General features: G+C 42.6%; 1 protein-coding gene across 5 annotated transcripts in view; it reads right to left on the reverse strand.

The window, feature by feature from the left end:
• Positions 1-26,505, reverse strand: part of GNAL (G protein subunit alpha L) — a 189,361-nt gene that overhangs the window by 48,514 nt on the left and 114,342 nt on the right. For all 5 annotated transcript variants that reach the window (XM_031003599.3, XM_019014025.4, XM_055368435.2 and 2 more), the window contains one exon: positions 7,298-7,395. In XM_031003599.3, coding sequence (XP_030859459.2) covers positions 7,298-7,395 — 98 coding nt within the window. The remainder of the gene's footprint in view (positions 1-7,297; positions 7,396-26,505) is intronic.

A 26,505-nucleotide genomic window follows, 5' to 3' on the forward strand; every position in this document is an offset into this window, starting at 1 on the left:
TTTGGGGGTATTTTTTTTTTTTTTTTTGTAGACACTAGAGACCCAGGCTGGTCTTGAACTCCTGGGCTCAAGCAATCCTCCCACCTTGGCCTCCCAAACTGCCGGAATTACAGGCGTGAGCCACTGTGCCCAGCCAGAAGAAAATTTCTTATGATTCTCCTTTTCACATTTCTACATCATTTAACTTAAAATGTTTCTTGTAATTACAAGGCAACCTTAACAAAAGACCCCATTTTTGCTACCATTTGCAACAACTCATCTGCATATGTCAGGATGTTCCCACACGCCCCTCCCTAGCAGGAATAAGCTGGATGTTGAGTCCAGCGAAAAACTCAACCGTCATCTAAGACCACTGAATTCCAATTTTGTTCTTACCAATATAGCCATAGAGGTCTTTAGGTTTGTTTATAATAAGTAAATGTTACAAATGTGAATATGTAAACTAAATTTTACTTTATTAAATTTTCACTTTGGTTTCATACATTTATTTTAATAAAATACCACTTTGCTTTGGCATTGGCTATAAATTGCATTTGGTTCTGCTGGTATGAATTTTGAAAATGGGCACTAGTTTTTAAACCGCACCCTGGGGAGCCTCACATTTGGAGGCAACAGAGGGGCCACACAGCAGCAGGCTAGAAGCGAATACAAGGGCTCTGGCTTCTCACCAGGGGACTCGTCTTTTCCCTCTTTGCTACTGGCATTCCATACAGTTCCGTGTGACGAAGCGTTCCATTTCTAAGAAATACTGAAAAATCCAGCTCTAAGGCATCAAAAATGTGATTTTTGTTTTATAGTTTGAAAGTCCTGATTTTCACGCCATGATTGGAGATTCCTGTGATGTACGTGCTGGGCAGAGAGGCCAGGCCCTGAGGGCCATCCTGTTCCAGGCATCCTTTCTGTATAGGAAGTCTGAGGGTTACGTTAGATAAGGAATGGGAAGCCACTGCAGTTCTCCACCCAAGTAAGTAGATTTTCTGAGATATTTTAAAAACAGGTTTTACACACAAAAACATTTGTGGTAATCCCACTAAAAATTTTCTTCTGGATGTCTCAGGGCAAAGGTTTCTAGAGGAGAGTAAAAGAAACGCGTAACAGGGGCTGATGGCCACACACACAGACATCTGGTCTACCTACCTAGTCCCTGCTGCTACATTTATTTTTCATAGCTAAAGTAAATGTTATCGTAGTGCTCATAAACAGGAACATTTCCAATTTTGCAGCTCTAGGAAACAAATCTGAGAGGCGGGGCACAGTGGTTCATGCCTGTAATCCCAGCACTTTGGGAGCCAAGGTGGGGAGAACACTTGGGTCAGGAGTTCGAGACCAGCCTGGCCAATATTGTGAAACCTCATCTCTACTAAAAAAACAAAAATTAGCTGGGAGTGGTGGCGGGCCCCTGTAATCCCAGCTACTAGGGAGGCTGAGGTGGGAGAATCTCTTGAACCTGGGAGGCTGAGGTTGCAGTGAGTGGAGATCGCGCCACTGCACTCCAGCCTGGGTGACAGAATGACTCGAAAAAAAAAAATCTGAAAATAAATTTGGCTAGAGATAGAGATCAAAATGAGAGGTAAGAAGAATATGTACATGCATCTAGGTGGCTGCTATATATTTAATAAGTTCGACAGTATATACAGTAATATGCATAATTTAAAATTATAGTTCCTTTCATCTTATTTTTTAAAATTTTTATTTATTTATTTATTTATTTATTTTGAGATGGAGTTTCACTCTTGTCACCCAGACTGGAGTGCAATGGCGTGGTTTCGGCTCACTGAAACCTCCGCCTCCCGGGTTCAAGCAATTCTCCTGCCTCAGCCTCCCGAGTAGCTGGGATTAAAGGCGCGTGCACCACCATGCCCGGCTAATTTCTGCAATTTTAGTAGAGATGGGGTTTCACCACGTTGGCCAGGCTGGTCTCAAACTCCTGACCTCAGGTGATTAGCCCACCTCGGCCTCCCAAAGTGCTGGGATTACGGGTGTGAGCCACCGCGCCAGGTCAATTCCTTTCATTTTAAAATGACCTTCAAAAAATTAACTTTGAAGTTGAAATTTCATTTGTGCTAATAATTTCCAGATTGTCCTGAAAGCTGAGTATTCCAGGACTTGACAGCCATAGGATCAAATCAGTGCCAAAGAGGGCCAATGGGGTCAAGAAAACTCCTGAAAGATGACAGAAAACAGATCTGGGACTGCAGCAGAAAAATCACTTGACTTTTTTCGCTGCTCTTTTCTTTTTTTCTGGGATAGTGTCTCTCCTTAGAGAATTCAAAAACCAATTATTGAAATGGATGTACCCTAAAGGAGCTTATCATGTGTCGTACTGAGCATAAGAACCTACACTCTGTGAGCTGTGGAGTTTAAAGTTCCATTAAGCAAAGTCCGATTTTATAAAGCTATGCTAAAGATGCAATTCTCTCTGATTTTCTTTCTCCCAAAATAACCGTTTCCATGGTTACATAATCACTTAGTATTAGGACTTAGAGGAAATGCATTTTGGGGGATAATTCAGTAGAGGTTGTTTTTAAATTTTCACAGTAGGAACTGGAAAATTCAATATAAAATGTAATCTCTGGTAATTTGCACAGCTTGCTTAATGCTTCAAGGACACTCACTTTTACAGAAAACACAGTATTTAAGGCTCAGTGATAATAATTATTCTCACAGTCCTGCAATCACATCAGTCCTGCAGCTGCTCAGTGCCACCTGGCTGGCCCTGCCTCACCACAGCACCTGCTCAGGGACACACAAATGGCCACTGACTGGGTCAAGTGAGCCCCAGCAACTGGCCAGTGGGCCTGTTTGACGGGACAAAGCTAGGTAAGAATTGGCCTGGCCTTAGCAAAGCCCATCTCCCCTGCTCCCTCTGGAATTGGGCTGAAGATTACGGAGTGGACAAGGTACGAGTGGAGTCAACAGGGATGGCAAAGTTGAAACACCTGAAGGCAAGAACAGAATACTTTTCCCCACAGGGCCTTTGGCTCAATACCAGCTTCCAGATCCTCAGGAGAAAACCCCCCTTTTCTTGAAGTCACTTGGTAAGTTTCCATTCCTTGCATGCCAAGCAGCACAACACAGATCTTCACAGCCTTAGGCTTTTTTCATGGGTGCTTTACAGTTTTGGAGGTCCCTATCCGCACACATATTTGCAGGCTTGGAGAGAGTGTGTGGGGGCATGTATTTTCGGTGGGTCAAGTATGAAGAAGCAGGCCTTATAAACACATATTCTGACCTTAACCTGTACTTCAGAAGAGGACCGCTGACTCACCAAGGAGGCCTGAAGGACAAGGCAGCATCTCTGTCTTCACATGAGTCCTCCCCTAGACCGTGCCCATGGCCAGGCCTGACCAAGAGCTCCCATTGCCTTTCCTGCCCTGGATTCTTCCCTCTCCTGTCATTTTTTTTTTTAAATCAAGATATAATTTACATAACTTATAATTTCAAATAAGACTAAACTCACCATTTTGATGTATGCAATTCGGTCGTTTCAGTATATTCACAAAATTGTGCAACTATCACCACTATCCAATTCCAGAACTTGCTCATTATCCCAAAGAGAAACCCTCCATCCATTAGCAGTCACTCTTAAGTTCCCCCTCTCCCCATTCCCTAGAAACCACTACTTGACTTCTGTCTCTGTAGATTTACCTATTCTGGTCATTTCATATACATGTAATCATATAATATGTGTCTTTTTTGTGTCTTATTTCTTTCACTTAGTGTGATGTTTTCAAGGTTCATCCATGTTGTAGTATGTGTCAGCACTTTATTCCTTTTCATTGCCGAGTAATATTCCATTGTGTGGATGTATCACGTTTTGTCTATACATTCTTCATTTGATGAACATTTCGGTTGTTTTCACCTTTTAGTTATGATGACAAATATTGCTATGAACATCCATCTACCAGGTTTTGTATGGAGGTATGTTTTTAATTCTCTTGGGTTTACACCTAGGAGTGGAATTGCTGGGTAATTTGATGTTGAACCTTTTGAGGAACTACTGGATTCTCTTAATTGGCAGCTTGGCCTCCTGAAAGGCCCTAACAATTTCAGCATCACTGAGAAGCCCAAAAGACTCCCATGACTCCTGCCACGGAATAAATGACTTTAAGAGGTCTTAGAATTATTACCTTCTTCATAAGCACTAGGGTTCAAGATGCAATTCTGAGGCAGAGGCAGGAGAATCGCTTGAACCCGGGAGGTGGAGGTTGTGGCGAGCCAAGATCGCGCCACTGCACTCCAGCCTGGGCAACAAGAGCGAAACTCCGCCTCAAAAAAAAAAAAAAAAGATGCAATTCTGTTGAGCAAGGTGACACAGTGACTTACTGTCACACCAAGATTTAAGTTAGAGCTTTTCCAAGAGCAATTTAGATGTAAAGAAAATGGAAAACACGCAGGAATAGTGGGAATCAGCATGGGGAAAGGCGAGTGAGTATGGACCCGTCAAGGAGATGAGGGTTGGCTGTTTCCGTTAATACCACATCAAATACTGGCTCTTGTTTGGTTAATTCACGTATTTCAGATAGCACCGACTGAGCACTGACTTTATTTATTTATTTATTTTTTAAGATGGAGTCTTGCTCTCTTGCCCAGGCTGGAGTACACGGATTTCAGCTCACTGAAACCTCTGCCTCCCAGGTTCAAGCAATTCTCCTGCCTCAGCTTCCTGAGTAGCTGGAATTACAGGTGTGTGCCACCATGCCCAGCAAATTTTTGTATTTTTAGTAGACACGGGGTTTCACCATGTTTGTCAGGTTGGTCTCGAACTCCTGACCTCAAGTGATCTACCCGCCTCGGCCTCCCAAAGTGCTGGGATTACAGGCGTGAGCTACTGCACCCGTTGACTGAGCGCTGACTTTATACAAGAACACCCACCTAGGAGCTGGGCATTTAAATATGAATGAGACACATTCCCTGGGGAATTCAAAACCTAGTAGGCTGAACAAGACACACGAGTCTCGTGGTCTGAGGACTGCACTCTGAGTCATGTCCTGTTACTGGCCTGATTTTGAAATGTCCTTTCTTTTATGAAGTGACGGTGGTGGGAGATGGGAGCAGCTTTTATTTTTTCTAACATCTTATTTGGCAAAGTAAAAAATTTGGCAGCTCTATGTTGGTCTAACAGATTTATTGAAATGTTACTTGTTTTTGAAATCCCTCATCCCTCAATTCCAGAATCTGACCCTAGAGGAAAAACAAGATAGTTATTAGGATGCAAAGGTTATTGCTCCACATGATTCCTATATGTATTAAAATGGGTGAAACGAGCTAAATGGGAGAAGTTACAATTAGCCTAGGATAGTGAGGCCTCAAGGGGGAACCAGTTTCTGTAATTCTGTCAGGCCCAGGGTTCAGAAGGCTGAAACAGAGGCTTTGGCTAAAGGTGTTTTATTCCTGACAAGCCTAGAAGGGAGTCTTGGCCTGAGGCCCTGGGGCCTCGCTCACAAGGCAGTTTTTATCTGTGGCTTTCTGTAATTTGAAAGAATAAATCTAAAAGAAATAGCAGATTTTGGCTGTGGTCTCATCTGTTCCTGGGTAACTGTGATCGTAGGCACCTCTCTAGGTGTCAGTTTCTGTATCAGTCACGTTCTAGCGAGAGATAACACTTACCTAGTGCTAACTAAGTGCCAGGCACTATTTTGAGGACTTTGGATATCTACTTATTTAATCCCACAACCATATGAGAATAGATCCTGTTAATTTTCCCATAAAAGTAATTTGCCCAAAGTCTCACACAGTGGTCGGGGGTAGGGCCAGATTCTGAATTCTGATCTGCCTATTGCCAAGCTCACACCATTTCTTTTTCCATGATTTATTTTCGCATATTCTATTTTAAATCAAATTATTAATTCTATCACTATGGTGATGCAGGAATAACTTGTCCATTTTTTTTTTTACAACAGAAAAATTTCTAATGTGGCATTGAGCAGAACTGTGGTGTTCTCCAAGGCCAGTCTTTGTCCAATAAATACTGAAATACTGAAAAAGGGTGATAGAACGCATATTCCACAACAGCTTCAAATGCAGAGGTGTATGAATTTTAATATTATTAAGAACTGCTTTAGAAATTCCAGTTGCTAGCATTTTCCTGGTATACTCTTCCCACCTCTAAAACACGTGAGTTTAACATAATTCTGTTGTGTCTTTTTATTTTTGAGACAGGGTCTCACTCTGTCGCCCAGGCTGGAGTGTGTGGCACAATGATAGCTCACAGCAGCCTCCAACTCCTGGGCTCAAGGGATCCTCCCACCTCAGCCTCCTGAGTAGCTGGGACCACAGGCATGTGCCACCATTCCCAGCTTCTGTTGTGCCTTAAATGACTGCTTAACGATTGAAATATTGCAGAAAGAGTGAGTGAAAGTAAGAGGAAAAGATAAAAGGCCTTTTCAGCACCTGCAAGCCTCCCAAGGCTGCTCAGACTGCATTGGAGTTCCCCTGAGAGCCTTTCCAAACTCCCACATCCAAACCGAAAGCAACCAAATAACATGAGAGCAACCACAGAACTGTATTCACAAATGTAAACTCAAGGGAAGGGCCAATTTACAAACATTATTTAAGGAAAATCTTTTTTTTTTTTTTTTTCCCTTGAGACAGAGTTTCGCTCTGTCGCCCAGGCTGGAGTGCAGTGGCGTGATCTCGGCTCACTGCAAACTCCTCCTCCCAGGTTCACGCCATTCCCCTGCCTCAGCCTCCCGAGTAGCTGGGATTACAGGCATCCACCACCACGCCTAGCTAATTTTTGTATTTTTAGTAGAGACGGGGTTTCACCATATTGGCCAGGCTGGTCTCAAACTCCTGACCTCAGGTGATCCGCCTGCCTTGGCCTCCCAAAGTGCTGGAATTACAGGTGTGAGCCATCGGGCCCAGCCTTCTGGTATACTTCTAATGTGTACAGAATGATCACATTAAGAGCCTGGCCTTGATCACAAGGTTCGTATTATTTTAAAATATAATTTGAGGCCCCTGCTCCAAAATCAAAACATAACAATAACCATGTAAGTTCACTTTAACTTACCAATATGCATATAGCTCTATGTAAAGTCAAAAAAATGAAGAGAACTGAAAACAATCAGGACAAAATGAATGAAACTTTCTGGTTCTCAGAAACATTGATTCTTACTGGATTTTCAATTTTCCATCTACTAAACATGTCTCATTTTAAAAGCTGATTTCTGTCATAAAAGGTTAATTATTCATTCCTTGCACTCAAGAAACTTCAGTACTGAGAAGGCAGCATAATCATGCATGCAATCATATTCTTCAAAGGGCCCTGTAACTTGTACAGGACACAACTTACTATTGTGCACAGTCAATCAGCTGGTATTCGTTGGATCTCTCAAAGCATGCCTTCACGCCTTCATCGTCCCAAAGTTTTTTCACATGGTCAAAGAATTCCTAAAGTTTGAAAGAGTTACAAATTTAAAAAAAAATGTGTAATAACCTTTTAAAAAGTTAAAAGGAAAAAGAAACTGCAAAAATTGTTTTTTGCAAGTAGCATTCAGATTTTCTTTGTGGAAGTCTGCATAGTAAAAATGCACCGACTCTATGTTTAGTGTGATAAAAAATGTATGCATGCATGTTATCATTACTCAAGTCAAATTGCAAAAGTTTTTTTTTTTTTTTTTTTTTTTTTTGAGACACAGTCTCGCTCTGTCACCCAGGCTGGAGTGCAGTGGTGCCATCTTGGTTCACCGCAACCTCCGCCTCCCAGGTTCAAGTGATTCTCCTGCCTCAGCCTCCCAAGAAGCTGGGATTACAGGCACATGCCACTGTGCCTGGCTAATTTTTGTATCTTTAGTAGAGACGGAGTTTCACCATGTTGACCAGGCTGGTCTCGAACTCCTGACCTCAAGTGATCCTCCCACCTCGGCCTTCCAAAGTGTTTGGATTACAAGCGTGAGCCACCGTGCCTGGCCCAAAATAGTTTTATCATTCTGGAAAGTCTCCCAAAATGCAAATTACATCAAAGTTAATACCATATGTTAACTATAAATACAATTAACAGCATAATTCTAAAGTATTTAGAATTCAGTAACTTAACTCATTGAACCCCCATCTCAGCCATGAAAAAAACATGCATATTATAAGGACAAGTTTTGTCTTAGCTTCTGTCTTTTACGTTTTCTATGTGAGTTATGATTAGGAATGGACATGGTTGAGTAGATGGATTAAATTTGGCCCAGACATATTAGGTACATAAAAAAGGAACTGTAAAAATTACACTTTGGGGATGATCATTTATTTCTTTTTTCGTTTAAAAAAACTAGGAGTTAAGTGTGAATTGTGATTTTTTGTTCATTCCAGAGCCATGAGGTCACTGTGCTCAACTTCACCTATTATCATGGCAAGCAAGATGCTCTGAAAGAAGAACATTTTTCATTTCAAAAGTAAATGAACGGCTTATGAATTCATATTGGTAATATTACCCAAAAGGGCTATGGAAGCAAATGACTACATTAGTAGCTAAACACAAAAGAAGTTAGGTAAATGTTCACAAAACACTTTGGGGGGATATTCACGCCCTTCCCACGGCAGTTATTTGCCTGCCTTTGATCTTCAGGGTTCTAAGGCTCCATGGCCTGTTCCAGCAACTCCTCCTTCATGCTTATCAGCTGCCACATTTCTAGGAATCAACACAGATTCTTTGGAGAAAAAAAGAAGGACTGGCACTTTTTCTTAAGGACTCACAATTCCATACAAAGGTGGATCCAAGCACTGTAAGGGGTTTAATGCTCATAATTTGGAAGGCTCTCTTTGAAAAAACAGATGCAAAATGATGAATACAAAATTAGGTATAAATCCTTGGAAGGGGAGTAGAAGTGAGGCACCCAGAGTGTAGGCTTTATTAGCGTTTAGAAAATCCAATTCTGATTTCACAGTATCAGGGACAATCTTGCAAGTTATGGCATAGTCTATATCTGTATCTGTCTGTCACCATTATCATCAAACCCAAATGGTTCCCAGTTGACAAAAAAAGAGACATTCTCCCCCTGAAGGGGGTGGCTAAAGCTCTCAGTTTTCATCTTGTCTCCCTAGGTTTATGTTTCCTTCTGGAATCTTCCTCTGATGCTCCCATTAACCCAGTAAAGGAGTTTGTAGGTTTCCTTAAAAAGATTTCCTTCAAAGAGCCATCCAAGTCCATACACACGCACACATCACACACACACACGTGTAAAGATCAATCCTGCATTATGCCGTTATCAAGATGGCCATGAAGAGAGTGACATCGCTGCCTCATGGTGATGGATCTTCCAGTTGTCAGCTCTGGGCACCTGATTTCTCTGGACACGACAGACGTATGATATATATAAACTATAGACTCATGCTACATTGAAACAAATTTAACTGGATTTACCCAAACACAGGAACCGCAGACACCAGATTTTATAAAAGTTCACATAACAGTTATTCACTATAATAGGTTTCCAAATGGAATTAAAAACGACCAAGACTGGAGTAATTAATCTAAATTGGGTCAAAAAAAAAAAAAAAAGAAAGAAAAAAAAAGAAAAACAATATTGCTCCAGGCCCTGCAGGGCAGAAAGGGCTCCAAACCGTATGGGGTACGGTCGTGTGGTCACCCTACTACCCAACCAGCCATGGAAGTGAGCCCACACGGTGCTGACCCCAGAGCTAACAGGCATGTGGCTAGAGGTCAGTGAGAGGGTTGAGAAATTGATCTTTTTAATTTTTAACTTTAATTTTTTGAGACGTGGTCTCACTCTGCCCCTTCTCACAGGCTGGAGTGCAGTGGTGCAATCTGGGTTCACTGCAGCCTTGACCTCCCGAACTCAAGCAATCCTCCTGCCTCAGCCTCCCAAGTAGATGGGACTACAGTTGCGTGCCACCACGCCTGGCTAATTTTTGTATTTTCCTAGAGACGGGGTTTTACCATGTTGCCCAAGCTGGTCTCCAACTCTTGGGCTCAAGCGATCCTCTGCCCTCAGGCTCCCGAGCAGCGGGGATGACAGGTGTGTACCACAATATCCAGCTAATTTGTTTGTTCGTTTGTTTATTTTGAGATTTGGCGGTGGGGGGGATGGGAAGGGAGGTCTCATAATGTTGCCCAGGCTGGTCTCGAACTCCAGGCTCAAGTGATTCCACAGGCGCGCCCACCACGCCCCGCCTGAGAAACCCCATCTTGAGTAGGCCCGAAGCCGGGCTGTGGAAAGCTAGGCGTGCTAAGCCCCTGGGCTTCTCCGGAGCCGCCCTCGCCCCGCGCCTGCGGTGCCACACGCATCCGCCGCTCTGCACGCACAAGACCTCTTGGCAGGCGGAGGAGAAACTGAGGCTCCTATCAGACGCCCTTGCTTTTCGACTTACTTAGCACCCGTGAAACGGAGGCCTACGGAGTGGCAGCCATGGCCTGGGCGCGTTCTGGCCACCGGGCCACACTGGATGCCGGCCTGGCCTCGCCAGAGGGCGGATGTGCGCTGCAGGGAGGCGGGAGGCCCTTGTGCTTCAGCCCTTGGTGAGCTGGAAAGGGAGGACATTCTAGCTCTGAAGCATTTACTGGGGCCCCTGCTCAGGGACCTCCCGGCTCCCTCCTGCAGAAACATCAGTATCACCGCCCCACCTGCCTCTGCAAACAGCGCACCCCCGCAGCTCCCCAGCTTGGAGGCCCTGCCCAGCGAGGCTGGGATCCTCAGCGCCCCCAGGCCTCAGCTCATTCCTTCAGGCTTCGGCTTCTGCTCTTTTCTCATTTCCTTCGCAATACCCTTTCTCATTTTGCGTTAATTTCCTGCATGTCACAGTAAGGGCCTTACTCACATGATAATCCCTATTTAAAATAGTTCTTACGTAGTTCTTATTTTGTCGAGGGTACTGTGCACAGTACTTTAACACATGATCGCATTTAACTCTCACAAAACTGGAAGAGGTGGCTGTTACCACTGTGCTCAGAGAAGTTAAGTAATCCACCCAAGGGCACACAGCAGGTAATAGCAGAATATCTTATTCCACTGCCTGTGTTTTTAACCAGTATGCATACTACCACCTTTTATTATATATATATTAAATCATCTTCTATTCTTTAGTTTTCTACTGGGTTTCTTTAAAACCACTATTTTAGAAAAACCACTCTTCGCTGGATAAAGTACAGGGGATCTCATACAAGGGTACCTTGTTAAAGCAACACAAGACACTCATGAGGATTCCCACAGGTCTGTAAAGCTCAGTAACTTCTATGGTCCTTCCACGATTCACAAATACATTGCAAAGATGCCAAGTGCAAATTCAGCTCATGGGATAAGGCTTAATGTCCTGTGGTTGGGTAAGATTCACTGGTGAGGACTGGAACTGCTTTATAGGCGACAAAACTCTAGGTTTGAGCTGAAGCCTGAGAGTATTACAGAGAAGTGCTTGAACTAAGAATGAAGATACAGAATTTCTGGAGCATGTGTTGATAGCAAGAGTAAAACAGGGATTGTAGGCACTGTGATTTTTAAGTAGGTGATTTAGATAACACTGAAGAAACACAAAAGCGACAACAATCTCTCTTCACTTCGACTTCCTCATGGGTAAACATGTTGGACTAGCATACAGCTAAGTCCCCATGATTCCACATATTTACTTTTTAAAGGGTTCTAAAAACTTCATGGTGAATTCCAGGGCTGCTGTTGTGATTGTTACTTCAATGTTTTACATGGAAAAGTTTCAAACTTATAAAAATAGAGAGAATGAATCTCCAGGTACCCATTACTCAGGTTCCACATTTATCAACACATGGCCAATTTCTTTTCATCCATATCTCATCCACTTTTACACTGCTTTTATTATTTTGAAACAAATATTTTATTTATAAGGCAGCATATCATGTTATTTCAACATTATTTCTAAAACATAAAGACTTTTAAAAAATAGCCGTAATACCATTATCTCAACTAAAAAATACATAAACACATAGAAAAGGATTCTGCGAAGTCATTAAATATTTAGCCAGCCAGTGAAGCTTCTTAAGGTATAATTAAACATTTGTTCAGAGCTAGGCTAGGATTCTGATAGGGATCAAAATACGCCACCCCCAATTATGTGACACTGGCATATTGATTATTTTGAGCTGAAGGCAACTGAGAAACAACAGATATAAGAAGAGCTGTCTGCTCTCCCCCTTTCTGCCTAAAAAAGAGCATAAATATCCCCCACCCTGTACTAGGATAAGAGTGACCTTTATCGCAGAGACAGAGAGCTGTCACCAAGATGAGTCTGCATAAGCAAACCTTACTAAAATAGCCCTTTCTCACAATTATATCAACCCTAGGAGCCCAAATCCCCTTTCATTTGTAGTCACTTCTTCCACAATTTGTCACCCTTTGTTAAAATGGTATATAAGCTCCCAACTCTAACTTTTTTTTGTATGTTCCACTTCTTTTCTGTGACGCCCCTGTGCATATAAAATTAAAAACATTAATAAAATTTGTATGTCTTTTCTCTTGTTAATTTGTCTGTTGTCATTTTAATTCACAGGCTCTAGTTTTTTTCCTTCCCTATAGATCTCATACATTTTAAAAAACAACGGAGAAATTAATATGAAGAATAATTTCAGTATGTCTACATCAGCAACTAAGATGAATAATACTAAATAAAAATAATTTCAGGGTTTTTTTGTGTGTGTATGTGTCTGAAAAGAGTAATTCACAGTAAAATGTGACCTGTTTTTGACATCTGAGGGTATATAAAAACTGAAAGCATAAAAAGAAAATTACTAAGTTAAATTTCTTAATTTTTTCTGTATTACTGAATATGAGAATTGCCATGTGATCTTCATATGTTCAGCAACTGATATATGTGAATATTTGTTATTTATATTCAAAGGGATTTCAGTTATATAAAATAAAAATAATGATACCAAGTTTAAACCTATTTTTTAAAAGCAAGGCTTTAAAATTTTGAAGTACAATTTTGATTTTTAAATCAACATTTAAACTAAAATTTAAAAAAATTAAAGTTGTAATGACTCTATTTCATATTGACAACATTTTCCTTCTGATACTGCTATCTACGACTACCTTTATATTGAAAGTATACTCAAAGATAACATGAAATTCTCAGATGAGTAAAAAAAAGTTTTTTGCTTTTAAATTCTTCTTAATTACTTTAAAATGCAAACAAACATGACAATAAGAAGTGTAAGAATAACATTTCTTGCATAATTTCTGTGCTAATATAACACAGTCAAATGACTTTTTGGTTACATTGACATTTGGGATACATTTTTCATTTTGAAATAAAAATCAAAGAGCTATTTCCCATCATTTGATGTGAGCGTGGTGCCTGCCGTCTGTCTGGCGGCTGTGGGGTCAGGCCGCCCTGCTCCCACTCGCCATGCTGGGGGTGGCCGGTGGTCCACACTGAGCCCTGCCCTGTGGGCTGGTGGACCTCATCCCTGGGTTGAGTGTGAAAATGTTCCCAGCGTTCGCACAATATTCTTTCTAGGGTGACTTATGAAAAATACTTCTAATTTTAGTGTCGGGAATACTCTTGCATTTCTCAAGCAACTGCTTTTTACATTTTATTATTCATTTTTAATCTGTGGATCCTGTGACTTTCCTACTGCTTTCATTTACGTCACTGAGTTCACTGCGTGAAAGCTTAGAAACCAAGTTTCAGGGTGCGTCCCGGCACGTGTGAAGGCCTCTGTCAGACACACTGAGCAGTAACTTCACTGCGGTTCCACAAAACTCACTCTCCCCGTTCCTGCCTTCATCCTCCCACATTTTCAGTTGCTTTATTAACTTGTATTGTAACTTTGTGAGCAGCACTAAATCCTTTCTGGACCAAGTGGAAGCACACACAGTTGTTTAAGTTGTTTAATGTAACCTTTTACGGGAACCTAGTGAATAATGTCCACCACTGTAATCACATGAGCCTTAGAAACAGGCAGTTTCAGGACAGTATCCATTTAAATTGAATTTTTTAAAACTCGAGTTTAGGTCTGATACATTTAAAATACACCTACTCAATTTTATCCCTTGGATAACAGAATGAGCTAGTAGGTATCCCTTGTTTCTTTTTTCAGGTATCTGGTGAATATCAAGTTAAAAGTCTGGATCTGTTATTTTGTTATTTTACAGTGTTATAACACTATGATTTTGTTATGTATAATTTCTGTCCATCCTGAAATTTAATGTTACACAGTTTATCTAAAATTCTCCTCTGCCTCCTGGGTTCAAGCCATTCTCGTGCCTCAGCCTCCTGACTAGCTGAGACTACAGGCAGGAGCCACCACACCCGGCTAATTTTTTTTTTTTTTTAATTTTTAGTACAGATGGGGTTTTGCCACATTGGCCAGGCTGGCCTCAAGTGATCCGCCCGTCTCAGCCTCCCAAAGTGCTGGGATTACAGGCATGAAGCATAGTGCCTGGCCAGTATATCTAAAATTCTATTGAGGAACAGTTTTCAGAAACCACGTTAAAAAAAACTTCACAAATGGGTTGTGCGTGGTGGCTCACGCCTGTAATACCGACACTTTGCGAGGCTGAGGCGGGCGGATCACCAGAGCCCAGGAGTTCGAGACCAGCCTGGCCAACATGGTGGAAGCCCGTCTCCACTAAAAATACAAAAATTAGCCCGGTGTTGTGGCACGCACCTGCAATCCCAGCTACTCGAGAGGCTGAGACAGGAGATCACTGGAACCTGGGAGGTGGAGGTTGCAGTGAGCAGAGAACTCCAGCCTGGGCGACAGAGCAAGAAATCTGTCTCAAAAAACACAACCAAACAAAAAAGAAAACTACACGAAAACAAGCCAATTAAAAGCCTTTGCAGTTCCTGAGGGGAAAGCATCTTTCCTAGCGAGAAGCGTGATCGCCACAGGCAACAAGTTCAACAACTAAGCAACCGCATGAGGTTAACGTTTACCTTAGCATTTACCGAGTGCCCAGGCAACGTTCTGAGAGCCTAGGTACAAGGTCTATCTGTCTTAAACAATCCTGCTGTGCAGGTAATTCAATGACAACATGAGAACCATCGAGAATACTTCATAAAACTGCTTAAGTTCACTTGACTAGGAAGTGGTCAAACCTGGATTCAAAAGCATGCTCTGAGGCTGGCTAGCTTCCCTGTTCTCTGCTCAATAGCAGTTCCTTGGGTATAAGAGACCAGTGAGGACAAGTACAAATTTGCAATATACCCCACACATCTATTTTTCCCTTAGGACTTAGCCTACTTCAATTATTATTAGTGTCATGTTTAAACAACTTTTTGAGTATACTATATATGCCATAAATTCATCCATTTATAAAGTCATGCAACCACCAACACCCAGGTTTTAGAATTCCTCTATCACACGAAAGGTGCCTCATCCTCCTTTGGAGCCAAGCCGTGCCACCACCCCAGGCCCCAACCACCACTCAGTTCCTTCTGCCTCTATAGTTTTGCCTTTTCTAGAAACTTCATGTAAATAAAACCATAGTCTTTTCTGACTGGCTTCTTTCACTTAGCACATTTTTGAAATTCATCCATTTTGTTACGTACATTAACAGTTTGTTCCCTTTTTTTTTTCTTTTGAGACAGCGTCTCACTCTGTCACCCAGGTTGGAGTGCAGTGGCACGATCTTGGCTCACTGCAACCTCCGCCTCCCAGGTTCAAGAGATTCTCCTGCCTCAGCCTCCCCAGTAGCTGGGATTACAGGTGCCCACCATCAGATCCAGCTAATTTTTGTATTTTTAGTAGAGACAGGGTTTCACTGTGTTGGCCAGGCTGGCCTTTTTAAAAAAAATTAGAGTGGCCAGGTGCGGTGGCTCATGCCTATAATCCCAGCACTTTGGGAGCCCGAGGCAGGTGGATCATGAAAGGAGATCGAGACCATCCTGACTAAAATGGTGAAACCCCGCCTCTAATAAAAATACAAAAAAATTAGCTGGGTGTGGTGGCGGGCACCTGTAGTCCCAGCTACTTAGGAGGCTGAGGCAGGAGAATCGCTTGAAACCGGGAGGCGGAGGCTGCAGTGAGCTGAGATTGCGCTACTGCACTCCAGCCTGGGTGACAGAGCAAGACTCGGTCTCAAAAAAATTAAATAAATAAAAAATAAAAAAATTGCTGAGTTCTATTCCATTTTATGGATATATCATGTTTCATTTACCCATTCACCAGCTGATGGGCACTTGGGTTATTTCCAGTTTTTGACTATTGTGAATAGTGCTACTAGGACTATTTGTGTAAAAGTCTTAGTATGGACATTTATTTTTATTTCTTTTGGGCAGGATGGGAATTGCAGGGTTTTATGGTAAGTGAATGTTTAAGTTTTAAAAATTGTCAAATTGTTTTCCATGGTGGTTGCACCATTTTGCATTGTCAAGGGCAATGTTTAGGGGTTCTAGTATTTGCACATCCTCACCAGTGCTTGGCTTCGTTTTCTTAATTTTAATTATTCTAGTGGGCATGTAGTGGTATCTCGTTGTGGTTTTAGTTTGCATTTCCCTAATGATGAATTACGCTGGCTATCTTTTATGAAACTGTTGGCTCAACAATTGTTTTCTTATTATTGAGTTTTTTAAAAATAAAAGTAAGAGATTACAACAAATAGTCTGGATTAAAATCCTTTATCAGCTATAGGTTTTGCAAATATTTTCTCCCAAATTCGCATTTTTTCTTAAGTATTTTTTGATGAGCAAAGTTTATTTTTTTATTTAAAACATTTAAAAATATATAATCTGATATGGTTTGGAACTGTATCTTAGCCTAAATCTCATGTTGAATTGTAATCCCCCGTGTTGGAGGTGGGGCCTGGTGGGAGGTGACTGGATCATGGAGGCAGACTTCCCCCTCGGTGACTTAGTGCTCGTGAGAGCTGCTTGTTTAAAAGTGCGTAGCACCTCCCCGCTTCTCTCTTTCTCCTGCTGTGGCCAGGTAAGACATGTCTGCTTCTCCTTTGCCTTCTGCCATGATTCTAAGTTTCCTGAGGCCTCCCCAGAAGCAGAAGCCGCTTTGCTTCCTGTACAGCCTGCAGAACTATGAGTCAATTAAACCTCTTTTCTTCATAAATTACACAGTCTCAGCTATTTCTTTATAGCAGTGACTATAAAGAAATATATAGAGAATGGACTAATACATAATTGACACATAATAACTTCATATTTATGGGGTATAATGTGGTGCTTCAATGAGTATATACATAGTATAACGATCAAATCTGGGTAACTACTATATCACTTTAAATATTTTTCATTTCTGTGGGGTGATAATATTCCAAGCCTGCTCTTCTGGCTAACTTGAAATATACACTATATTATTATTTGCTATAGTTACTCTACTGTGTAATAGAACACCCAAACTTATTCTTCATGTCTAACTGTAACTCTGTACCCACTGATCAGCTTCTTTCGATTCCCTCTCCTCTACTTTCCCCTCTCCAACCTCTGGTAACCACTTCTACTCTCTACTTCTATGAAATCAACTTTTTTTTTTTTGAGATGCAGTTTCACTCTTATTGCCCAGGATGGAGTGCAGTGGCGTGATCTCGGTTCACTGCGACTTCTGTTTCCCGAATTCAAGTGATTCTCCTGCCTTAGCCTCCCAAGTAGCTGGTATTACAGGCATGTGCCACCCCATGCCCAGTTAATTTTGTATTTTTAGTATAGACAGCGTTTCGCCATGTTGGTCAGGGTGGTCCCCAACTCCTGACCTCAAGTGATCCACCTGCTTTGGCCTTCCAAAGTGCTGGGATTACAGGTGTGAGCCACTAGTGGCACCCGGCCAAGATCAACTTTTTAAGACTCCATATATGATGAGACCATATGGTGTTTTGTTTTTCATTTTTTTCTTTTTCTTTTCTTTTCTTTTCTGAGACAGAGTCTTGCTCTGTCGCCCAGGCTGGAGTGCAATGGAATGATCTCTGGTCACTGCAACCTCTGTCTCCCAGGTTCAAGCAATTCCCCTGCCTCAGCCTCCCAAGTAGCTGGGATTACAGGCACCTGCCACAATGCCTGGCTAATTTTTTGTATTTTTGATAGAGACGGGGTTTCACCATGTTGGTCAGACTGGTCTCGAACTCCTGTTCTCAGGTGATCCACCCACCTCAGCCTCCCAAAGTGTTGGGATTCCAGGCATGAGCCACCGCGCCTGGCCCAGTGTTTTTCTGTGCCTGATGAACAAAGTTTTAAATTCTGATGTCCAATTAATCCATTTTTTTCTTTTAGAGTTTATCCTTTTTTTTGTGTTCTATCAAAGAACTATTTGCCTACCACTTAGTAAAAAATATTTCTTCCATTTTTTTTCTTAAAGTTTATAGTTTTCAGCTCTTACATTTAGGTCTATGATCCATGCAAATTAGTTTTTGGGTATGGTGTAAGCAAAGGGTCAATATTCACTTTTTTTCCATAGGGATATCCAGCTTCTCCTGAACATTTAGAGAAAAGACTATCCTTTCTCCTTGAATCCTTAGTACCTCTGGCTCTCTTTTTAAATTTTTTTTTAATTTTTAAATTTGTTTTAGACACAGGGTCTTGCTCTGTTCCCCAGGCTGGAGTGCAGTGGTGCAATCACAGCTCGCTGCAGCCTCTACCTCCTGGGCTCAAGCCACCCTCCCATGTCAGCCTCCTGAGTAGCTGGGACCACAGGCACATGCCATTGCGCTTGACATCTCTCTTAAAATGGACCATATGAAGGTGGATCTATTTCTGAATTCTCAATTCTGTTCCACTGATCTCTAGCTCTCTCCTCATGCTAGCACTATACTGTCTTGATTATTGTGGCTTTCTAGTAAGTCTTCAAATTAGGCAGTTCTAACTTCTCCAACTTTGTTCTCCTTTTCTAACATTGTTTTGGCTATTCTAATAAAATAATTAGGTATTTTCATCAGGGAAAAAAGATTCAAAGAATCACGACTTTAGTCTTTGCTTCCAGACAAGCCTCTAAGTCTTTTGAATTTTTGCATAAATTTTAGCATTAGCTTGTCAATTTTTATAAAAAAGCCTGTTGGTATTTTGATTGGGATTACATTGAATCTATGGGTCACTTTGAGAAGAATTGCCACCTTAATGAGTTGTGTAATCCATGAACATAATTGAACATGTTATTTCTCTACTTATGTCTTTTTTTTTTTTTTTTTTTTTTTTAAGATGGAGTCTCACCCTGTCGCCCGAGCTGGAGCGCAATAGAGCAATCTTGGCTCACTGCAACCTCCACCTCCCGGGTTCCACCAATTCTCCTGCCTCAGCCTCCTGAGTAGCTGGGATTACAGGTGTGCGCCACCATGCTCGACTAATTTGTTGTATCTTTAATAGAGATGGGGTTTCAGCATGTTGGCCAGGCTGGTCTCAAACTCCTGACCTCGTGATCCGCCTGCCTTGGCCTCCCAAAGTGCTGGGATTACAGGTATGAGCCACCACACCTGGCCTACTTACATCTTATTTAAATTATCTCAATAATGTTTTGTAGTTTTCAGCATATAGATTTTTTACATCTGTTAAATTTTTTTCCAAGTAAACTTTTTTGGATGTTATTTCTTAATTTTTTTTTTTTGAGACGGAGTCCCACTCTGTCACCCAGGCTGGAGTGCAGTGGTGCGAGCTCGGCTCACTGCACCTCCGCCTCCCAGGTTCAAGTGATTGTCTTGCCTCAGCCTCCCAAGTAGCTGGGATTACAGGCATGCGCCACCACGCCCAGCTAATTTTTGTATTTTTAGTAGAGACAGGGTTTCACCATGTTGGCCGGGCTGGTCTTGAACTCCTGACCTCAGGTGATCTGCCCACCTTGGCCTCCCAAAGTGCTGGGATTACAGGCGTGAGCCACCGCGCCCAGCCTGAATGTCATTTTTAATGTTCATGTTTTATAAATTTCATTTTTCAGATTTTTTTCATTTCTAGTGCCCAGAAATACAACTGATTTCTGTATTTGTTCCTGTGTCCTGCAAGCTTGCTAATTTCACATATTAATTCTCTCAAGATCCTTGAGGCCTGGGGCAGAAACAGAATTCCCTGCAGGTTCCCAAGTACAGGAAGATGAAGCCAAGGGACCTTCATAGCCCCCCAGGGCCAGTTGCAGGATTTCTACTGCTTTTACTCATTTTTTCAAAGATACTTGAAGATTTGTCTAGGGATGCTATCTTTTATTTCCAAATTATAATCTCACAAAACAACTGTGGAAAGTATAAACTTTTACTAACCAGGTCCCACAGTACAGAATTAAATAAATCGAGTCTCCAGTGATGGAACATAGAATTTTCCTCAAGTATTTTTTTCCCCACAAAATTAATTTTTTAGCTTTTGACTTCACAATACTCCCACTCATAGACCTAAGATTCTCTCTGTAAAATCCTAATTCTCTAAGAAAGCTGTGCACTTGCAGCATGCCAAAGAGACTCACAAGAGAAACTTATTTGTGTGGGAACAGAAATAAAATAATTAGGTATTTTCATCAGGGAAAAAAGATTCAAAGAATCACGACTTTAGTCTTTGCTTCCAGACAAGCCTCTAAGTTATCTGACAAAAATTCTCCTTGGAACATCAAGCTTGAATTATGTAACATTTTAGGGTATTACTCTTATTCTTGGTCTTTTTAGTCACTCCGTATCCTTTCTGTTTTACCTGTTGAGAAGCAAAATGGAGAAAGGAGATCCCTTTTTGGGGGCAACAAGGTTAAATTTAAAGCAAATATCTGTAAAGGTGGGCTTGCTATATTCTTGCTGACAGTGACTATAGAATTAAATATATTTTTCTGTTGGCAAATTTTAGTGTAAAACACACCGTTTCTAATGAGAAGGCATGAAATAATGTTTATGGCAATTTAAGCATAGATTCTGGTATCTGAGTGCTGGGGTTCGAATCCCAGCTGGGGTGGGTGGGTTCTTAGCTCCGACTGCTGACAGTTAACAGTTTCCTCGCCTGGTCCAAGGGATAATCCAGTATTCCTGGGCAGAGGCTGGTGCTAAGGCCAGGACTGACCAGTTCACAGCTCACAGGGGAAGGTGGGTGGGGCAGAAAGGAGGAGAGTCTGTGAGGGGCGAGGGGCAGGAGGACATGGTGAAAGAGGCTGGAAAGACAAAGGAGAAGCGAGTGGGGGTGCGGGGATGTGGTGTCAGGGAGGACAAGCACAGCCGTGGGGCAGTCAAGAGTGTGGCGATCAGCCGTGGGGAGGGCTGCGCTGGGGCCGTGGGATGGTCCAGGAGGCTCCTTTGGCGGCTTTTGGGTGCAAGGAAGGCACCCAGGAATGTGGCATTGTGGCTTTTGGGAAATGTGGCAAGGCCCGGATTTCAATGGTGGGGCAGGGGAGCAACACATGGTAAGGAAAGGAAATTCTAGAAGCATCTACAGAACACCTGCATGTGGAGAGCACCACATTAAGTCCTGGTGCAGAAGAGAGATGGGGGCACAGGTTCTGAGCTGCAGGAGGGGCTGTGCTCAGATCATAAGCACGGCGGAGTGTAGGGGGCAGCCCAAGGGCACTGCATTCAGAACTGAGCTTCAACCACACCCACAGATTCCTGGATTTGCTCTCAGCCTTCAGACCCTTCAGGAACGGCCCAAGAAAATGTGACTTGTCCAGGCCAATGCACTTATAGCCAGCCTGGATGGAACAGAAGGGCAACAGATGACTAGGAAAAATATGCCACAGGGAAGAAAAGGGGCAGCAGAATACTGCCATAAACAACGTGAGATGCAGCTCTGAAATGTACCTGAGGGGCTGCGTGCTGTAAACCAAGCCTCAATCCTCTGTGGGGTAAGGGGATGCTAGTGACCCACCACTGGACAGCCCCTCCCTGCAGGCTCCGGGCTGAGTTTTCCAGGTGACGAGCTGGGACTGGTCCAGCCATATTCAGCCCCACTGGGACCAACAGCTCACACCTGCCAGGCAATGTGCAGGCCTGTGATCTCTGTGTTATCAATGGGCAGATGTACTTGCACCCAACACCATAAAATTAGCTGATAGTGTCCTAATTGGGAACAAACAAGGGTTTTTTTGAGACAGGATCCCACTCTGTCACTCAGGCTGGAGCGCAGTGATGCGATCTCGGCTTACTGCAACCTCCGCCCCTTTGGGCTCAAGAGATCCTCCCACCTCAGCCTCCTGAGTAGCTGGGACCACAGGCGCACACCACCACGCCTGGCTATTTTTTTGTATTTTTAGTAGAGACAGGTTCTCGCTATGTTGTCCAGCCTGGTTCTGACAACTCCTGAGCTCAAGCAATGCACCTGTCTCGGCCTCCCAAAGTGCTGACATTATAGGCGTGAGCCACCCCACCCAGCCAAGGGTTTTTGTTCTATTGAGCTTTTGTTCTGAGAAGGTGCAGCCCCTAGCTCTGGGGAACCTCAGGGGCTACAGGAGGCTCAACACCTGCACTAGCTTAAAGGTATGAGGGGATTACAATTTCCACATACATACAAAAGAAAAGATTTCAAAGGCAGCCACTGAGCCCCTCTGTAATTCTGTAGTAGCTGTAAGTCTGTCAACAAATAACTGACATAAAAGGGAAAGAATATTGTCCAAAGAAATTCAAACACCTTGTAATTCTATACTTGTAGTTTGCACTAGATAATCTTAAATATTTCTTCCAGTTCTTGGACTCAAATATTTCAAGTTTTACATTTTCCCTCTTTCTATTTTTTGTTTGTTTGCTTTTTTTGAGACAGTCTTACTCTGTTGCCCAGACTGGAGTGCAGTGGCTTGATCTTGGTTCACTGCAACCTTTGCCTTGTGGGGCCCAGTGAGTCTCATGTCTCAGCCTCTCGAGTAGCTGGGATTACAGATGTATGCCACCATGCCTTGCTAATTTTTGTAGTTTTAGTAGAGACGGGGTTTTGCCATGTTGGCCAGGCTGGTATCCAACTCCTGGCCTCAAGTGATCCACCCACCTCAGCCTCTTTCTATTTTTTCATGTCACAGCTTTATTGAGATATAATTTATATACCATACAATTCAACAATCTTAAGTGTAGAATTCAATGGTCTCTCTAGAATATTTGTAGAGTTGTGCCTTCATCAACCACCATCAATTTTGGAACATTTTTGTCACCCAGAAAAGCAATTCTGCACGACCCATTAGCAGACACTCCTCATTTCTCCTCCCCCAGCCTCCTGCTTTCTTCCTTTTTTTTTTTGAGATAGAGTCTCGCTCTGTCGCCCAGGCTGGAGTGCAGTGGCACGATCTCAGCTCACTGCAACCTCCGCTTCCCAGGTTCAAGTGATTCTCCTGCCTCAGATTCCTTAGCAGCTGGAATTGCAGGTGCATGCCATAACACCTGCTAATTTTTGTTTTTTAGGTAGAGACAGGGTTTTGCCATGTTGGCCAGGCTGGTCTTGAACCCCTGACCTCAGGTGATCTGCCCGCCTTGGCCTCCCAAAGTGCTGGGATTTACAGGCATGAGCCACCGTGCCTGGCCCCTCCTTTCTGTCTCTACAAATTTGCCTATGCTGGATGTTTCCTATAAATGGAGTCATACAATATGTGGCCTTTTGTGACTGGCTTCTCTGACTTAGCATGATGTTTCTAAGGGTCATCTCTGATATGGCATGTGTCAGCACTTCAGTCCTTGTTATTGCCGAACGGCATACCATTACATGGATCGGACACATTCGTTGATCCATCTGTCATTTGATGAACATTTAAGCTGTTTCTACTTTTTGGCTATTATTGAGTAACGCTGCTATGAACATTCGTGTGCAAGTTTTAGTCTTGATGTATGTTTTCATTCCGTTTGGATACATGCCTGGGAATGGGACTCCTTTCTTTCCCAAGAGAAACATCTGGATCTATATATATTACAAGAGTTTCTAGTTGGAATTAGTCACTCAACATGATTAATTCCTCTCTGAACATTTAATAACTTCATTAAAAGCTCTACTATTTATCCTATCCAGGTGGGTAGCATGGCAGATGTTACATGAGGGTAACACTTATCTAACTTTCTAATGCGTTTCAGATTTAAATTCGCACAGAGATAGCCCCAACATTCTTGGAATTCCTGACAATTCCAAACAATCAAATAAGAAAGCCCCAAAGCCTGGCTTAGTACCTCTTCCTGGCCTTCTGCTCCAGCCACAGCCACTTTCTGAGCTTCCTGGGCCACACTGTGAGGGAACAGGGACAGCAGTAAAACGGGCAGAGGCACTCTTTTGCTTTGGAGCTTGGAGTGCAGGGTGAGTGACTGGAGGAGAGGAGAGTCTGGGGAGAGTGGCGATTCCTTCCACTCCCTGCAGAGTGACTCAACCAAAGTAAGGCCTGTCATTCACCGATTCACTAGCAAATATTTATCATGGTCCTGGAATGGGTAAGAAGACCTGTGAGGGGAGAGTAGGGACAAACAAAGTCTTTTAAAAAAAAAAAAAAAAAAAAAAGAAGGCTAGGCTGGACAAGGAAGTGTGGTTTCTCCTGTGTAATGAGGGTCACCAATGACATTCAGGCTGCTTTCAGGGGACCTTGGTCCTCATCTGACCTGGCTCATCATTAGCACCTGACAGGGCTGACCACACCCTCCCCGTGAAACACTGTCTTGGCTTTCAAGACATCATGGCCACTTTTGCTCAGGGTTATTGCTGGCTCCCTCTCTTCCCACAGCCTCCTAATCCTAGAGGGATCCAGGGTTGGTGCTAGGTCCTCCTCTCTATGTAAGCTCACTTCCTTGGCGATCTCCACTTTGTGGCATGCACACCATGAATATACTAGTGACTCCAAATGGACATCTCCAGCTTAGGCCTCTCCTCTGAATTCTGGACTGGCACATCCAATTGCCTGCCTGACATCACTGCTTGAATTCAACAGGCAACTACAACTCAGCAAGCGCCAAACAGAACTCTTAATCTTCCTCCCCAAACCTGCTCCACCTGCGGTTTTCCCCCCGGCCCAGCTTAGGCCAAATTCCTTGGAGACATCCCTGTGATCTTTAAGGAAATACTCTTGGCTGTACCTTGAGAATCTATCCAGATTCTGATTCTCCCACTGCTAAATTCCTGACTGAAGCCATCATCATCTAGTCCACGCGGTTATGGCCACAGCCTCCTATCTGGTCTGTTCCCACCCTTCTCACCACAGTCTATTCCACTCAGCAGCCAGTGAATCTTTGAAACCATAAGTCAAATCGCATTACAGGTGGGCTCAAAACAATCCAATGATTACTATGCAGCTGTAAAAAGAATGAGACCATGTCCTTTGCGGGGACGTAGAGCTGGAGGTTATTCTTTTCTTTCTTTCTTTCTTTTTTTTTTTTTTGAGACAGAGTCTCGCTCTATCACCCAGGCTGGAGTGTATTGGCACAATCTCCACTCACTGCAACCTCTGCCTCCCGGGTTTAAGCAATTCTCCTGCCTCAGCCTCCCCAGTAGCTGGGACTACAGGCGTGCGCCACCATGCCTGGCTAATTTTTGTATTTTTAGTAGAGACGGGGTTTCACCATGTTGGCCAGGCCAGTTGTGGTGACTCACGCCTGTAATACCAGCACTTTGGGAGGCCGAGGCGGGCGGATCACTTGAGGTCAGGAGCTCGAGCTGCAGGTTATTTTTAGCAAACTAACACAGGAACAGAAAACCAAATAACACATGTTCTCACCTATAAGTGGGAGCTAAATGATGAGAACAAATCATTTCTATGTAACAAATCTGCACATGTATCCCTGAACTTAAGATAAAAGTTAAAAAAAAAAAGAGTACTTCACAATATTGAGAAGGCCCCGGTATTCTTCAGCCCTGCTTCCCTCTCACCATCCTCCCTCAACAGAAGGACGTCTACGTGAATATCAAAGTGGAAGGACAGTTAATGGGCCGCAATGCTGGGCACACAGTTTCTTTCTTCCTTCGAATTCTTTTTCCTCTAACACTCACTGTTCGTGAGAGGGGTAACCTATCTCTCACTATATACAAAAATCAACTGAAGATGGATTACAGACTTAATTGTAAGACTTGAAACTATAAAAATACTAAAAGGAAACCTGGGGAAAACTCTTCTGGACATTGGTCTAGGCAAAGAATTCATGACTAAGACCTCAACAGCAAATGCAACGAAAACACAAATAGACAAATGGGACTTAATTAAACTAAAAAGCTGCTGCACAGCAAAAGAAATAATCAGCAGAGTGAACAGACAACCTGCAGAATGAGTGAAAATATCTGCAAACTCTCCATCTGACAGGGGACTAGGTCCACAATTTATAAAAATCTCAAACAACTCTAAAAAACCCCCAAATAATCCCATTAAAAAGTGGGCAAATGACACGAATAGACACTTTTAAAAAGAAGACATACAAATGGCCAACAAGCATATGAAAAAATGCTCAACATAACTAACCATCAGATAAATGCAAATTAAAACCACAATGAGATATCATCTTATAGCAGTCAGAATGGCTATTACTAAAAAGACAAAAAATAACATGCTGGGGAGGATGGAGAGAAAAGGGAACACTTATACATTGTTCTTAAGAATGTAAATTAGCACAATTTCTATGGAAAACAGTATGGAGATTCCTCAAATAATCAAAAATAGAACTACCATTCTATCCTGCAATCTCACTACTAGGTATATATCCAAAGGAAAAGAAATCATTATGTCAAAAAGATACCTACACTCATATGTTTATC

The sequence above is a fragment of the Gorilla gorilla genome, chromosome 17 (assembly GCF_029281585.2).
Source record: "Gorilla gorilla gorilla isolate KB3781 chromosome 17, NHGRI_mGorGor1-v2.1_pri, whole genome shotgun sequence".
Classification (NCBI taxonomy): Eukaryota; Metazoa; Chordata; class Mammalia; order Primates; family Hominidae; genus Gorilla; species Gorilla gorilla.